This window comes from Ruditapes philippinarum, unplaced genomic scaffold, assembly GCF_026571515.1.
Source record: "Ruditapes philippinarum isolate M1 unplaced genomic scaffold, ASM2657151v2 ctg2553_1_1_1_1, whole genome shotgun sequence".
NCBI classification, from domain to species: domain Eukaryota; kingdom Metazoa; phylum Mollusca; class Bivalvia; order Venerida; family Veneridae; genus Ruditapes; species Ruditapes philippinarum.
The window spans coordinates 108,718-124,956 of NW_026860601.1; the positions used below are offsets into that span (position 1 = coordinate 108,718).

Below are 16,239 nucleotides of genomic sequence, written 5' to 3' on the forward strand. Positions count from 1 at the left end.
CCTGTAAGGATAAAGTTGTCATAAACTTTGAAAAGAACATGTGCAAATGTTTCATTAGGCAAATAATATATATAATTTTAAATACAATTTGTTTCTGATCAGTAACTACTGTACATATTTATTTCTCGTACAGTAACCTTTCAGAGTATAAGAATTTCAAAACCTCAGCATCATTTTGTTTGATCCTTAATTAATATGCGTTTCATTCAATTGAAATTTCCAGATGTTTCAATGACGTAACAAAAGTATCGAAATTCTGCTTATTTCCAATTTATTTTTATGAGCCATGATTTGACCAAAACCTTTTAATATTTTATATTTCATATAATTTATCATTCTGAAATGGAATAAAAAATATACCTTTGTTGTAATCATTATGAATTGAAATATAAATTTATTTGGGACAATCAGATGTTTATTTAATAGTTTAATGGCTGTGATTTTGAAAAGTTGCAAAATTACAACGATTGATGGCACACACACTAAATATTTGGGTCTTCACTGGATATACATGTATATTGATACCTTATTTAACCCTTTATCTCATGAGCATATTGTGAAAAATGGCCGTTTTCATTGAAAAGCCTCCTGTTACTAGTTAAAACTGCTATGAAACTATGAAAAATGCTTCAATACTGATGAAACTTGGTACAAATGTTTGACTGGACCATAGCATCTGTAACAGCATGCTCAGTCTTAAATTTTCCTGATACAATGGCAATGGGAAGGGTCTCAAATATCACTATTTTGCACTGTTTTTCCCCATCAAAACTGATTTCAAAGTGCTGCAACTTCTCAAAGGATTGAGATAGAGTAAAAGGCTTTTCAGCGTTGGTTACACGTTACCTTACGACCAACCTGAGACCATTTTAGCCTGTCACATGTCCAAACTTTCCTTGGCGATGAGGGGGGCGGCCGCCCCCTTCAACCCCCTGATGTACCTTTTTGATAGGGGCGGCGTTAAAAAAAAATCACTTCTTTAATAACATTTCTCAAACGTAAAACAGTGGACTTAAATAGCGTATTTTTTCACTGTGTGAGGCCTCAAAAGGGGATGGGATCGAAAAGCCTTCAAAACACGTCAAAATGAGGTAAAGGATTATCTATTGCTCACCCTCTTTATCCCCATCATGGTCAAGTTGACATGATTTGCCGTAGTCATTCACAATTTCTTCCTCATCAAATAGGGTAAAGTTTGTAACTCAACTGTACAAATGTCAGTATAACACGTACCGAATTTAGGCCGATTATTTCATTTATATAAGTTTTAAAAAAATACTTCATCTTTCACGAACTTTTACATGGTTATTCATTCAAAATGATCATACTGTTTAAGTAAAAACTTTGGACATAAAAAGGCTTTAACGCTACAATGCCTTAACTCGATGTATCTAAAGAACAAGTTACGTCAGTGAATTTTAATGAACTTTCTATTTTGATACTTATGAAAGTTGAATGATTAATAGTCTTGATTTCAATAGCTACTGAGCCGATAGATGGGTAGAAAATATACAATGTAAATGAGCCGCGTCACGACAAAACCAACATAGTGCGTTTTCGACCAGCATGGATCCAGAACAGTCTGCTCATCCGAGCAGTCTGATCAGGATCCATGCTGTTCGCTATTAGTTTCTCTACTTGTAATAGAGTTGATAAGCAAACAACATGGATCCTTATTAGACTGCGCGGATGCGCAGGCTGGTCTGGGTCCATGCTGGTTGCAAACCCATTATGTTGGTTTTGTCATGACACGGCTCAAATATATTGCATGAACTGTCATTCAGATGAACCATCAATACTTAAATCAACAACCGTGCCTTCTTACTTATTTTCATTCATTTAGCTTCGGTGTGTATAAAAATATACTATTTTTGGATTATGTAAATGCTTAAACACGTATATATATATATATATAATTAACAACATTATAAGGTATTTATCACTGTTTATACTTTCTTTTTAGATGATTTATGTTGATAGTATGAATGTTGTACATGTATGTGATATAAAGAATAACTACATAGCAACATAGTAACTGACAATATACATGTATAATCCCTAATAAGTATAATGTAAGTAAAAATGACCTATATGTATTATATTTGTTTTACAACTCTATAGTACCTGTTTGGAATGTTATATTTCTGATGTATTTCTTTAGCCACTAGATTTGTTGTATGTAATATGCGCAGCATCGGAGAAAATGAAATAAGCTGTGATAGGCCACACCCAACCGGAAATAGTGTGCGCGACAAAATATAAAAATTTAAAACTTTTACGATATAAAACAAATGTAAAGTTTACGTTTCAAAATTAATGTATATACAATGTACACTCGTGATATATTTTATTTTACATTTCTTTTCCATACAAATAACACTGAGGTATAAACATATATGGTTTATGTTTCATAATTCGAAATTTTACCATTTTTGTGTTTAAATGTTGAATTCTACTTAAGCCGGTGCTAGGGGGCGTAGACCGTAACTAGCAATTTCAATTACCGTGCATGAACAGGCGTAATCAAAGCGAGCCTGTAACATTTTGTCGTTTTTGGCGTTCGAAAGGTTTCTCCATTTTATTCACAAAAGAGATACCATGTCGTTGTTGTCGCTTAAAAATATCTCAAAATAGATAAATTAAGGTTTTTATGAGAAGTGACAGCGGCAATCTGGACAGTTATGAGTATGTCAACTGATATTTTTGTCAATTACTTAAATCAAGAAAGCAACTGGACATAAGATTGGTCAAATTCTCCAAACATTAAGTTTGACCTGGATCTATTCCGTTGCCATTGGGTGAAACGAAAGTTTTAACGATTACTCCTTTTGGAAAAGAAACGTAATTTACAAAAACATATCGTATGAGAAACGCTTTTGTAATTTTCAAATGTCCAGTGCACTAACATTATAAATGTTTTAATTTGAATATTTGCGAAACAAACTTATTTTAAACTTGACTGAGAAGTCTCAGCTAGAGTTTTAGAGTTATAAAATCTATTCTGGGTGAAATATTATACATTTAATAGTTTTGAATCAATTTAAACACGATTTTATCTTAATATCTTATTTTACATTACAAACATATCTGGTAATCCTTTATTCCCGCGTCTAACAATGTGGGAATGAAGATGTAGAAAGATCTGCATTTTTTCTTTACAATTGATTACACAATGTAATTATATTCTTTTGACAATTTTCTTTAGATATTAGCATTTGCAAAATTTTATTTTAGATGATAAAAAATGTAATAGTATCTATGTTAACATTGTTCATTAAAACTATGGTGATAACAATGACAAATTATTTAATTTGGGTGAAGACCTATTTTTTTGTGAAGTGCAAATGTATTAACGTTGGAAGAGTCCGCTCAATATATTAAGGTTCGGTGCATTTTGAGTGGTTATTACAAATACATACACCCCCGCTGATCTAGTCGCTTTATAATACTAAATACCGAGAGACACTACCCTTTTCTCAACTAGTAAAGAAAACAGTTAATAATAATACTTGAACATCATCGAATGATAACCTTACACAAATTAACGGACTTCAAGGTTTAATTCTGATATTATATGTATATATTATCAATAATATTATCAAGTTGGAATACTTATACTCTTCAGAGACGAGAAGTTTGATATCCGAAGTAACAATATATGTGATTGTACATTAGCTTTTTCTTGTGAGTATGTTGATATAAAACGTATTAAACTGATACATGTAATGTTTTATTATTGATAATAATTATAGTAATAAATTTGATAATGATGAAAATAAAACAAAGGAGTTTTAATATGATAATTGTATACTATTGAGAAAAAATAGTTTGATACTTCTTAGATATATTATGTCAATAACTTATTACTTAATCAAATTAAATGTATATATTGTGACTTTGTTTCTTAAAATAGGCATAGTTACATTTCAAAACTATACAATATGATTTTATAAGACGGAACTATATTGGTAATATACTTGAATGAAAATGATGATTATGAAGATGGTAATTGCGATAAAGTTTACAATTATAGCGATAATTAAATATAGAAAATTGTATATTTAACTTTATTATTTGTTTCTTTTTAAAATTTAATAGATAAAACGGAATATATTAATAATATTGAAGTCTTATAGAAACCATAACACGCAGATTGGAAATATAACATGCTTGGTTTGATAAATCCTGTTCATGGACGGAGGTATCTTTTACGCTCTCTAGCACCGTCTTAGAAAGAACATTTCAGTAAAAAATGAACTGATGGTCAATTTTGAATTGACCTGAATTGAACTGATTCGAATAATATACTTTTTGGGAGTTTAAAACAAAAGACGATCATCTTAAGTCAATGATAGAACTTTTTTCTGCAGACATAATATTTTTGCAGATTTTTGTCATATTTGCCTCACAATAAATAAAACATATCGCAGTCAAGCATGTCAGTACAATAGAGCGAATGCGCTTATCTGATGTATAAAAATTCAATTATTTCTTAAATAGAATATACATTCCGTAAAATGTCAATGTAAGCGTAAAAAGGAAAATAATATTTAAGTAATTATAGATGTACTCTTGGTAAAAAACTTGAACACTTTTTTGTCCTAGATGAGGAATATTATTGCTCTGGCTTTCGTTCCTTTTTTACCAGTGAAGCTAATAGCATGATTATCATTTAACATGTCTGCATGCGATCTTAATATGAAGTCGAACTTCAGTTAAAAAAACAACAAAAAAAACCCAAACCAACATATCATTACTGTTGAAATGTTTATATAATATCTAGGGTTACTTCTATAGACAGATCTGTTTTGAAAAAGGCGAGTGTAGTATTACGCACTGTATACTGTTTATTCCTAGTTTTTTTTCCTGTTTGATTGTCAATCTGTATTCTTTTTAAATGTACACCCACACATGTTGTACACCTTCCTATGTTTAACCCTCTATATAACAATAACCTTTACATGCTCGCGTTCTTAACTTAACCTAGGAAATTAAAAATCTAAAACGATATTTCAATGTACGTATTCCAACAAAATATAGACATATGCTTATGTCAATTACTTGTTACTCAATTCATTTATACAAATTTTGTAACTTCGTTTATTTAAATAGGTTTAGTAAAATTACGTAATATACATTTATAACTTTAAAACTTACAAAGTTCTGTAGCGCCAATGATTGTACAATGTTGGCAACAAAAGTTAGTGAAATGAGCCGCGTCATGACAAAACCAACATAGTGTTTGCGACCAGCATGGATCCAGACCAGCCTGCGCATCCGCGCAGTCTGATCAGGAACCATGCTGTTTGCTATCAGTATCTCTACTTGTAATAGAGTTGGTAAGCGAACAGCATGGATCCTGATCAGACTGCGCGGATGTGCAGGCTGGTCTGGATCCATGCTGGTCGCAAACCCATTATATTGGTTTTTGTCATGACACGGCTCATCTATCTTAATTTTGATAAAACAGAACAGAACGTGTCAATATAAATACAAAATTCAGTTTTATATTACACAGAATAATACACACTATATTTAGAGTAATCAAAGCTTCAATGAACATTGAATAATTAATATTTGAAGTATCACACGAACAAAAATTTTCAAATCCAGTATCTTAAATTTACAGACTTAAAATATAAGATGCAAGCGTTTAACTTTAATGTGTATGATACTGCATTTGTTGTAATTTTACGGTTACTTGAATTGGCAGCTATAAAATCAACTATAATTTTGTAGAAATCACATTCCCACCCACGCTTTGTTTTGCAAAATTCCATACAACGTTTATATAGCTTATATAAAATTATATTTCTAGTGGAAAAAGGCATTCCGATTTATCAAATATTTGTGTAACGAAATAATGATCATTTAATGTAACACTAAGAAGATTTTGCAAATCTGTAAGACATTGGTGATTTTTATTGACGTCATTTTGAATTTAGAATAATGTATAATGGAAAAATGAAGAGATGGCGATCAGTCTGGAAAGTTAAATACATATTTCAACATATCAGAAATCCTATAATGTAGTGATGTTATGACTGCAATTTTATGCAGTAAATTAACTTTACCCGCTCATGTGCAATGAACTTATTGGCTATATTTATTTATGTAATAACGTCACTACGGACACTTTCTTTTCAAATGCTGTGGTTTTAATTTCTGTTATTGTGTACCAAACTCTTGGGTGTGCATTGCATCAATGTGCATGTGCACTTAAAATGCAACGGATAATTACCGCCTATATATTTCAATTATTATCCAATTATTTTGATGCAAGGTTTACGAGAAGGGAGTATGAACAGGATGGTTTTTATGTATAGAAGAAATACACGTGCATGATGCATTTTCCAAAATAGTCTCTTAAAACTGAACTTATTTGAATATATCAAAATATCAAAAGAAAAAACATACATGTTTTTTCAATCTTATTCATTATAAGCTAAGCCCATTAATTGACATTTGAGCCGCGTCACGACAAAACCAACATAGTGCGTTTGCGACCAGCATGGATCAAGACCACCCTGCGCATTCGCGCAGTCTGATCAGGATCCATGCTGTTCGCTTACCAACTCTATTACAAGTAGAGAAACTGATAGCGAACAGCATGGATCCTGATCAGACTGGGCAGATGCGCAGGCTGGTCTGGATCCATGCTGGTCGCAAACCCATTATGTTGGTTTTGTCGTGACTCGGCTCATTTGTACTCGTAGAAATCTTGGAGTAATTTTCAATTAACTTTTAAATAAAATTATGTATTGAAAACATATGATTTTGGTACAAATTGCATAATTATACCGGTATCAAAAGGGTTTTTGTACCCTTATGATTGATAAAATATTTTCAAAGTGTTCTGTTTAATTTCCTAAGCAATAATATAAGTATATGAAAGTATATATAAGTAGTTTCAAAAACAATACCATGACGAATTTTGTCGTACAGTATTATTCCTATACACTTATGCCCAATCTATGAACTTATTTTCAATTTTTCCCATAATTTCTATCACCATTGTTTGTAAGTTAAGAATTTCATGTTCTTTTTTATAAAAGCCACGACTGTATGTAACATATATAAATTATATCCTATGGAAATTTCCCCCTTATTTCATTTTGATTTTCAAAAAAAAAAGAAGAAAAAAAAGCAGCAAATACAAATAAAGGTTTAACGTATTCAAACCTAATAACTTTAAATTTTTCTGAAAATGTAATACAAATGTGCATAACTGCATTTAAATCTACTGACGTGCAAAGTTGTACTTTAAAGTAATTTGATAGTTTTACAAATACAATGTCATATTTGCCATTTTAAAGCACTTGTAAAGTACATTAGTCGATTATAATATTATGTTGATTAATATAGACAGGACCATTGAAATATTTCCTTTTTATGAATAGAATGTTTGCATTTGTTTTTCATATAATTCATTTCTTCTGACAGCAGAGCTATTAAAAAAATGAAATATTTCAATTCAATGTTTTTTTTCATATCTTATTTCGCTTTAAAGGTGACGAGCTTTATCTTTAGTCAGAAACATCTTTTATCTATTATTTTCTTATAAAATCTCTTCTTATGTGATTTCTTCATCTTTAATGTTGAGTATTTTGGTTCATCAGCCATTCAGCATCATGAATCTTTTTTTTTATGATTATAGAAACTACTACTCATTAAGGTATCTTTGTTACATGAAGTATTCACAATAGCTGCAATCTTTAATTATAAAAACAATAGGTAAGTTAGAACAGAATTTTATTATCTCAAATAAATACATAGACATATGAGATTACGGAATAAATGCAAATTTTCAAATAAATGTCATGTGGTGTGTGCAATCAGTTTATAAAGACATATTTTCAGTCATTTTCAATATTCTATTAATACAGTACGTAAATTGGAATTAGAATTATACACGGGGGAGGAAGTGTTACACGAAGGATGGAGTTTTTATGATAACTTGTTCAGGAGTTCTTGTGATAACTGTCACGGAGTTCGTAGGAAAACATCTGTATATACTACAAAAACACTCGTCAAAAATGGTTATTTTCATCTTTCCAAAATGAGTTTTAGGTGCTAAATTAAACTTTAATGATTAAGATTGTCTTACATCTTGTATTATGTGTCAAAAACTAATTCACAGGCTAATTTTCATTGCCTCTTGCTTCAAATCTGGTAGTTTTGAGTAAAATTTCCAAATTATTTGCCAATTCACAAGTATTGACCTGTTTATTCTGGTCTTCATCCTTTCCATACATAATTACCTAATTATAATGCAAAATTGCAAACATAAAGCATCGACTAACAGATTTATAGCCGATTTTTCAAATGTCACAGAGTTCTTATGATAACTTTTGTTATTGCAAGTGTGTTCCTTGCGCTAAATCACGGCACGTTTTAGCGTTTTTAGTTATTCATTGAGATTGTAAATCATTATGACATGTAGTACGCTCATCCTTTGCGCAAAAAATAGGATATATAACGTTGGTTTTGAGTGAATTTTAGTTCAAGAGATATTTTTTCTTTCCCCCTGTTTCTTTTTCATAATATTCTTTTTTGTTTGACTTAGATTTCGTAGACTTGAAAAATTATTTATGTACTGGTTTCCTTGCAGTTTCCGGCCCCTAGCAGGTTTCTGGCCCTTTATCATTTTCATCCAGGCATACAGTCTATTTTTTCTCAGTACAGCATCTATGTTACTGCATCAATCAGAGAAACATTTGTTTTCTATGTAATACAGCAGTTATAATAGTACAGCGATTAATATGTTTCAGAGTTTTGTCTGTTGTTTTAAGTTACATTAGAGGACTTGCGACACTTACAAGCAACACCTGGGGAATTATAGTTTGAATGCCCATGCACAATAACTGAAATCCCATTCTAGGTAAATCTGGAACCTGGAGGGACAGTTCAAATTTTTTCGAGAGATTGGTAGTTAGAGTCAACCGCAGTTGAGTTTTTATCATGTATCGTACTTTTTTAAAGACATAGGTGTGGAAATTATCCTGGTTATATACTTATTTATTATGGTATAAAATGATACAAATTACTTAGCCTTTAGGTAAGGGAAGCATGCCTATATATTGTCTGCTTAAGAAAGGTGGTTGCTTAAAACATGTGAAACTGAGAACAACGTGTACGTTTTGAGACATTTTTGTTTTGTTGTTTAAGCCATTATACTGCTGAATATCAGTGGCTGCTGGTTCAATTTTACTGTAGATGATAGCCTATCACCTATTTATCCTTTGCAGACACTTGAGACCAACGTTTTATCCACATTTTTTGTGCAAAGGATGATCGTACTGCATTTCATAATGATTTACAATCTTATTGAATGATAATAAACGCCAAAACGTGCCGTGATTTAGCCAAAGAAACACACTAGCAATAACAAAAGTTATCATAAGAACTCTGTGACATCTTCAGAGTTATCACAAGAACTCCGGGACATTTGAAAAATCGGGTATAAATCTGTAAGCCGGTGCTTTATATTTGCAATTTTGCATAATAAATAGGTAAATATGTATGGAAAGGATGAATGCCAGAAATAAACCGGTCAAAACTTGTGAATTGGCAAGTAATTTGGAAATTTTACTCAAAACTACCAGATTTGAAGCAAGAGGCGATGAAAATTAGCCTGTGAATTAGTTTTTGACACATAATACAAGATGTAAGACAATCTTAATCATTAAAGTTTAATTTAGCACCTAAAACTCATTTTGGAAAGATGAAAATAATCATTTTTAACGAGTGTTTTTGTAGTATATACAGATGTTTTCCGGCGAACTCCGTGACAGTTATCAGAAGAACTCCTAATCAAGTTATCATAAGAACTCCATCCTTCGTGTAACACTTCCTCCCCCGTGTTATAGTAATAATGTCATGAATTACATTCGCATGTAATAAATAAATAAATTTTTACAACCTAAGCCAATTTAATTAAGATTTATCTGAAAAGAAAAATAAATTGTATGCTTTTTTTAAAATTAGGTGATGAAATCAGTCATTTGTATACTAATATATGAAAAACTATTTGTGAAATTTTCCTTCAGATCAGAAGTTTGGGATCTTGAATGATGGAACTAGGGCAGAAATGCATGATATAAAGGCAGTTATTTATCTTGATGTACCATTAAATGGAGTCAATGTCCTTATGCAAATTATATTTTTTGCATATGATAAATGAGTTGAAATGATTTAATCGGAGAATCCTATTAGTTAGATATCAAACAATTTACATATAATTATGTGTTTTTGTGATATTTGCTCATTTTTCCCTACAAAGTACAATATAAGTGCTGCATATCTAGCTATCACTTATACTGACAAAAAAGAAATATGAGCCGCGTCACGACAAAACCAACATAGTGCGTTTGCGACCAGCATGGATCCAGACCAGCCTGCGCATCCGCGCAGTCTGATCAGGATCCATGCTGTTCGCTATCAGTTTCTCTACTTGTTATAGGGTTGTAAGCGAACAGCATGGATCCTGATCAGACTGCGCGGATGCGCAGGCTGGTCTGGATCCATGCTGGTCGCAAACCCATTATGCTGGTTTTGTCGTGACGCGGCTCATATGTTGAAGAAAATTATTTTTTTTATGTAATTTAACTAATTCAACTTGACCTAAACTATTTTAAAGTAAGAAGAAGAAAACAAAAAACATTTTAGTTATATTATCTTGAAAAAAATTATTACGAAATATCAAATAAAGATTCTGTTTGTGTTTAAATATCATGATTTTTTTCTAAGATGATTTATATTTCGTTATGTATGTTTAAAAGAGCGTTTAAAATGTAGTACTAGTAACTTAGTTAGCTATTGAAGCTCCAATATTTCACAATGACCTTCGTTTGATTATCTGAAGTTTTATAAACATTTTCATCCAATTGTCCACAAAAATAAAATTGCCCTCTTTTTTCCAAAAGTCGCAGCATTGCTCATTTCAAATGTTCATTTGTAATGTACACTTGCTTCAAATTTCATTCTTTCTCCTATAGAAAAAAAATCTTCAAATATCAATCATTTTATTTCGCACATGAAGTTTCATTTTGTTTTTCTTTAATTATTCTACTGATATTTTACATTCTTTCAGATTATTCTCACAAGTGCACTGAAGTTCTAGTGAAAAGATTGTGTTAGTGTCTGCACTAATTATATATATATATGTGTAATTGTACGAGTCATCTCTACAATTGAGTTACAACTTACACATAACTACAATCTACGACTTATACATCTGAGTTCAGTAAATGATTGAATCTTTGATAAGACATGACTAGGTAACTGATACTGAGATAGTGTCATCATGATACCGGTAACTGAACTGTTCGATTCCGACAACTTTCTTGGACAAGGTTAGTGCATGTTTAATAGAACGATTGTCTTTAAAAAATCATCCTATGATGACCAACTTAGTACATTATACTCTGTGCAAAATGATTTTTCTAAGATCGTCGAGGAAACGTCTTGTCCTAAAATTTATTTGAATGAAAAAAAAAAAAAAAAAAAAAAAAAAAAAAAAAAAAAAAAAAAAAAAAAAAAAAAAACAAACAAAAACAAAAAACCAACATAATAAACCAGTGCGTAAGTGATTGAATGGCAAAATTTTCGTTGCAGTACTTGCTATGTTTTGATGTAATACGATCTGATGAATATTGCGACATATAAAATATGTTACATAGTATTTCGTCTTATTTTAATATATTACTATTTAACACTTCAGCTCTGTCAAATCAAATTTAAAAATCAGCTTCATAAAGGTTATCGCCATTTTTCTCTCATATAAAAAGACTATCAAACTATAGTTGGCTTGTTTATACCTATAATGGACAGGTTTAAAAAAACGTTTAAACGAAGCGAAAAGCATATCATTGGCTATAAAAACGAATATCTGAATACATTTGTCAGTATTGCCTACTATTGGTACACTTATCTAAAGTTATTTATGAACTTCATTTAATCATTTAAAACAGATAGTTGTATAGTTAGAATACAATTTGCATTATAAAGGAGATCACTGGCCGAATATTCTCAGATGATATAAAAACACTTTTCTGATAAATCAAACAGTTAAATATAATGTATTTCATTATTAAGATTTAACCTCAAGATATGAAGTTTTGTAGTTGTTAAAGCTGAGATCAAACAGGCGATTTCTAAACCTATATTTAATCGTATAAGTAATCTTAGTCCTCTTTTACACCAAATCTTATCACGGTAATCATAAATGGTAATCGCCACATAAACAGATGTAAAAGAGTGGTTCGCTCATTAAAATGACAAAATTGATATGTTAATGATTCATTTGAAAGGTTTGTCCAGGATGTTCCATTGTTTAACAAGGATATATTTTATTTTTATATCGAACTGTATTTTTTTCCAACGCTTCAAACTTTAAATCGTATGTTGAAAAGTAATACCGAGTCTCGTTTGCTTAAGTAAAGTAATAAAAAAGAACTGTTTGTTTGTTTTTATAAAACATTGTATATTTCACAATTCATATTGGTAGAAAAGCTGAATAAGTGAAAATAATATCAGATCTTCAAAATGACAAAAAGTTTTTCAGGTGATTTTTTTCAGGTCCACATGACGCCATATAAGATTCACAAAGCCCGAAATTATAATTTATTGAGATAAGATAACGCATTGATAAAGAACTAGTTATAAAATCAAAACTTCATGTTTCAAATTTATCGAAGCGCATCCTGCAGTGCCTTTACAGCTTACATGTTAAAGAAAATATAGGGAAGAAAAAAGCTTTTCTCGAGATAAAAACACTCTGTACATATATTAACTAACTTAAAAAAGAAGAGGAAAAAAAAACACACAAGGAGAAATAATTGCACACAAGCAAAAACGAAAATAAAAAATGCATGGAAAAAATAAAACACACACCATACAAACAAGAATAACCAGCGTGAATAATTTCTTCCGTGCAATATGTCAAATGTAGAATACAATTTGTGTCTATATCTTAAAGGACTTAATTTTTATTTTCAGTAAATACAAACATATAAAACAAAGATAAAAAAATAAACAGAGTTGAACAGAGTAGGGATAAAATTAATGATTTTTCCAATTAAAAGTTTTAGCATGTTATAAACTTAAGCATGACATAAACTTTCTCAAATGATCCGATTTTTCATTAGTCTTACATAGAGTATTGATGGAAATTGCTGCCAGTTTATCAGTGTTTTGTTTATACGAATGTAATAATAGCTCTACATCCTAAAAGAAATATTTAGAGTTATATATTGCATTATCGTACATTTAAGAATATACTGAAATTAATTTTTTTGCCTTAGACATTTCATAATTTATTACCAAAATGAATCACGTTTCTTTGAAAATTAAAAAGATACTTTAGTATTATTAGAAATTATGAATTTTATTTTTTACATAATATTGCACTGCCAAATCGAAAGTTCTCTTGTCTCAATATCATTGCTCGCAAAAGGTACATAAAGGACTATCCTTATACTTAATTACATACAATTATTATACATAATTTATACTTATGATTCTTTGTAAAATTCTCAACTGATACCTTTATATGTTATCATATTTTGTAATTTCACAAGGGATTTATTTTGTGTGTTTAGAACAAAAATATGATAAGCAAGATCAACAAGGAACGTCGGCGTTCAATGAACGCAAGCACCACGCGTTTAAAGTTTACAAAAATAATATTTTCCTCAAACGGTATGTTTTAATGTCTTTTTGTCAGAAATGGATACATTTTGATTTGAATTCAAATGATTCTTCTTTACCATGTTATTCTCAATTCAACAATAAAAGCAGAAATGTCAATCATTCTGAAACCATACTCTAAAAAATCGTTTACCAAGACATAGGACTTTATTTTTACATCTATTGCAATATAAAATTTGTAAAATGAACTATTAGTGGTCATTTATAATTAGTGTTTAAATTATCATTTATTTAATAAATTAATTAATTAATTAATTATACAACTATTGATAATACCATTAGATGGTACCATTAGATGGTTTATCTGTAAAAAATCCAATTAATATTTGAAACATCTTCTAATAGGTCTTACAGCCAACGAAAACATCTTCTGTCTAATGAATTAATGAATCTTACTGTAATGTTATATAATGGAATAAATTATGCTTATGATGAACTATTTGTTCATTTATATCACTTTATAAACAAATATTTTCTCTTTCAGCGACAAAAGAAGGTATTCAAGAATGGTTGGAGTTGAACACAGAAATGTCAGTTTTGTTGGATGCTCTACAGTAAGTCGTTTAAATTGTTTTAATTAATAGTTTGGTATTAAGCGTAAGTTTGATTACTTTGTTTTCAAATAGAATAACGCAACATTGCTCAGGAAGACGTTTTAAAGACATGGTAAGACGGTGTATTACATTAATTTACATACAAAATTGAAACAAAAATGAGGTTTTCAGTGTTGTATTTTTCTAGTCCGTCTGCATAATTGCTTCCAGCATATTAAATGTTGAAGATTAAATGCCACCTGAGCCGGTGCCAGGGTTTGAGAGATGTTGTACTTGAGTTGTCAATTATCTCGCATGAACAGATTCAAGCAAACCAGGTCAGCAATCTGTCGTAAAATATTCCGTTATTTTCATTGCTTCCGAGGCATCTCCCCTTTTCCAAATAGTTTCAAAAATTGAATCATCTTTGTAAGCCAGATATTCAGATTTGTAGTGTATACTTCAACTTAATTTTGTCGTCACTAAAAACAGCATGTACACAAATAATCTTACCGTACACACACACACACATATCACAGGCACGAGTATCGGACCTGGGAAGAAAAAATATGACCAGATTGATAAAAAAACCTGTGTTCATCTTAAAATTGTCAAAAAACCAAAAAAAAATGCAAATAATGACCCCTTTAAAAATATACTATAAGTTAAGTATCGGACCTGGGAAGAAAAAATATGACCAGATTGATAAAAAAACCTGTGTTCATCTTAAAAGTGTCAAAAAAAATGTAAATAATGACCCCCTTTAAAAATATACTATATGTTAAGAGAAGGCCGGAAACTCCAGATTCGAGCCTACGAGCAAGGGATTCATTTCCCGGGCCGTTGTGAAAACAATTGGCCAGACAATTAAAAAAAACTTTTATCACTATTTCACGTTTATATTAAGCTTCAAAATGAGACCAACCCCAAGTCTCTAACCCTTCCCGTTCATGAAATATCTATCAGGAAACGAGCGAATTCGTGCTAAAAATCCTTGGTAGACAGAATTGCGGCACAACAATTCGCTACGTAAACATAGACTAATACATGTATGTCAGCTGACTACGGGTCAAAATTACTTGAATTTACTAAATAATATTACTAAATACATTAAGTTGGACCACTCACAACCGTCAGAAGCATCTGATACACCCAAAATTCGAATTTCAAACCTTTCCACGGTCTTTAGATTACTTTCTACGCCATTGTCAATCAGCTGTTCGATATTTTGTAACGAGTCTTCTGATTGGCCAATAGCAACGAAAACCGCAACGTTTCACACAAGGATGCCTAATGGCGTAGAAAGCGATTGAAAGACCGTGTAAATGTTTGAAACTCGAATCTCGTGTGTATCAGATGCTACTGACGGTTGTGAGTGGTCCAACTTAATGTATTTAGTAATATTATTTAGTAAATTCAAGTTTTAAATAAAAGTTTTTTTTAATTGTCTGGCCAATTGTTTTCACAACGGCCCGGGAAATGAATCCCTTGCTCGTAGGCTCGAATCTGGAGTTTCCGGCCTTCTCTTAACTTATAGTATATTTTTAAAGGGGGTCATTATTTACATTTTTTTTTTGTTTTTTTGACACTTTTAAGATGAACACAGGTTTTTTTTATCAATCTGGTCATATTTTTTCTTCCCAGGTCCGATACTCGTGCCTGTGACACATATATATCAAAAAGTACCTGATTGACAGTGCAGTGCTTAAAACTGCTATTCACAAAAACGACGATGTTTAAATGATATTTTATGATCTGGAGCTTAAATCGTAGTCTGATTTTATAACAACTTTATTCTGGAGTTCAGGTAAATGATATAGAATATGTTATGTATTCTATAAATAATTATTACTTTCTATACCTGATATTTACATAAAATCAGGCTAAACTTGTGTAGGAGAGAGTCTTCGAAAATAACGTTTAGCTCACCAACTAGAAATGTTTATGTTTTAATAAGGTTCTATGTTTATACTTTCATTAAATATCATTACACTGT

General features: G+C 30.8%; 1 protein-coding gene across 1 annotated transcript in view; it reads left to right on the forward strand.

Moving 5' to 3' along the window:
- The first annotated feature begins 11,205 nt into the window (after positions 1-11,205).
- Positions 11,206-16,239, forward strand: part of LOC132712748 (uncharacterized) — a 50,097-nt gene continuing 45,063 nt past the window's right edge. The window contains exons 1-2 of the mRNA XM_060695175.1: positions 11,206-11,354; positions 14,195-14,264. Of these exons, the coding sequence (XP_060551158.1) occupies positions 11,306-11,354; positions 14,195-14,264 (119 nt within the window). The 5' untranslated portion in view covers positions 11,206-11,305. The remainder of the gene's footprint in view (positions 11,355-14,194; positions 14,265-16,239) is intronic.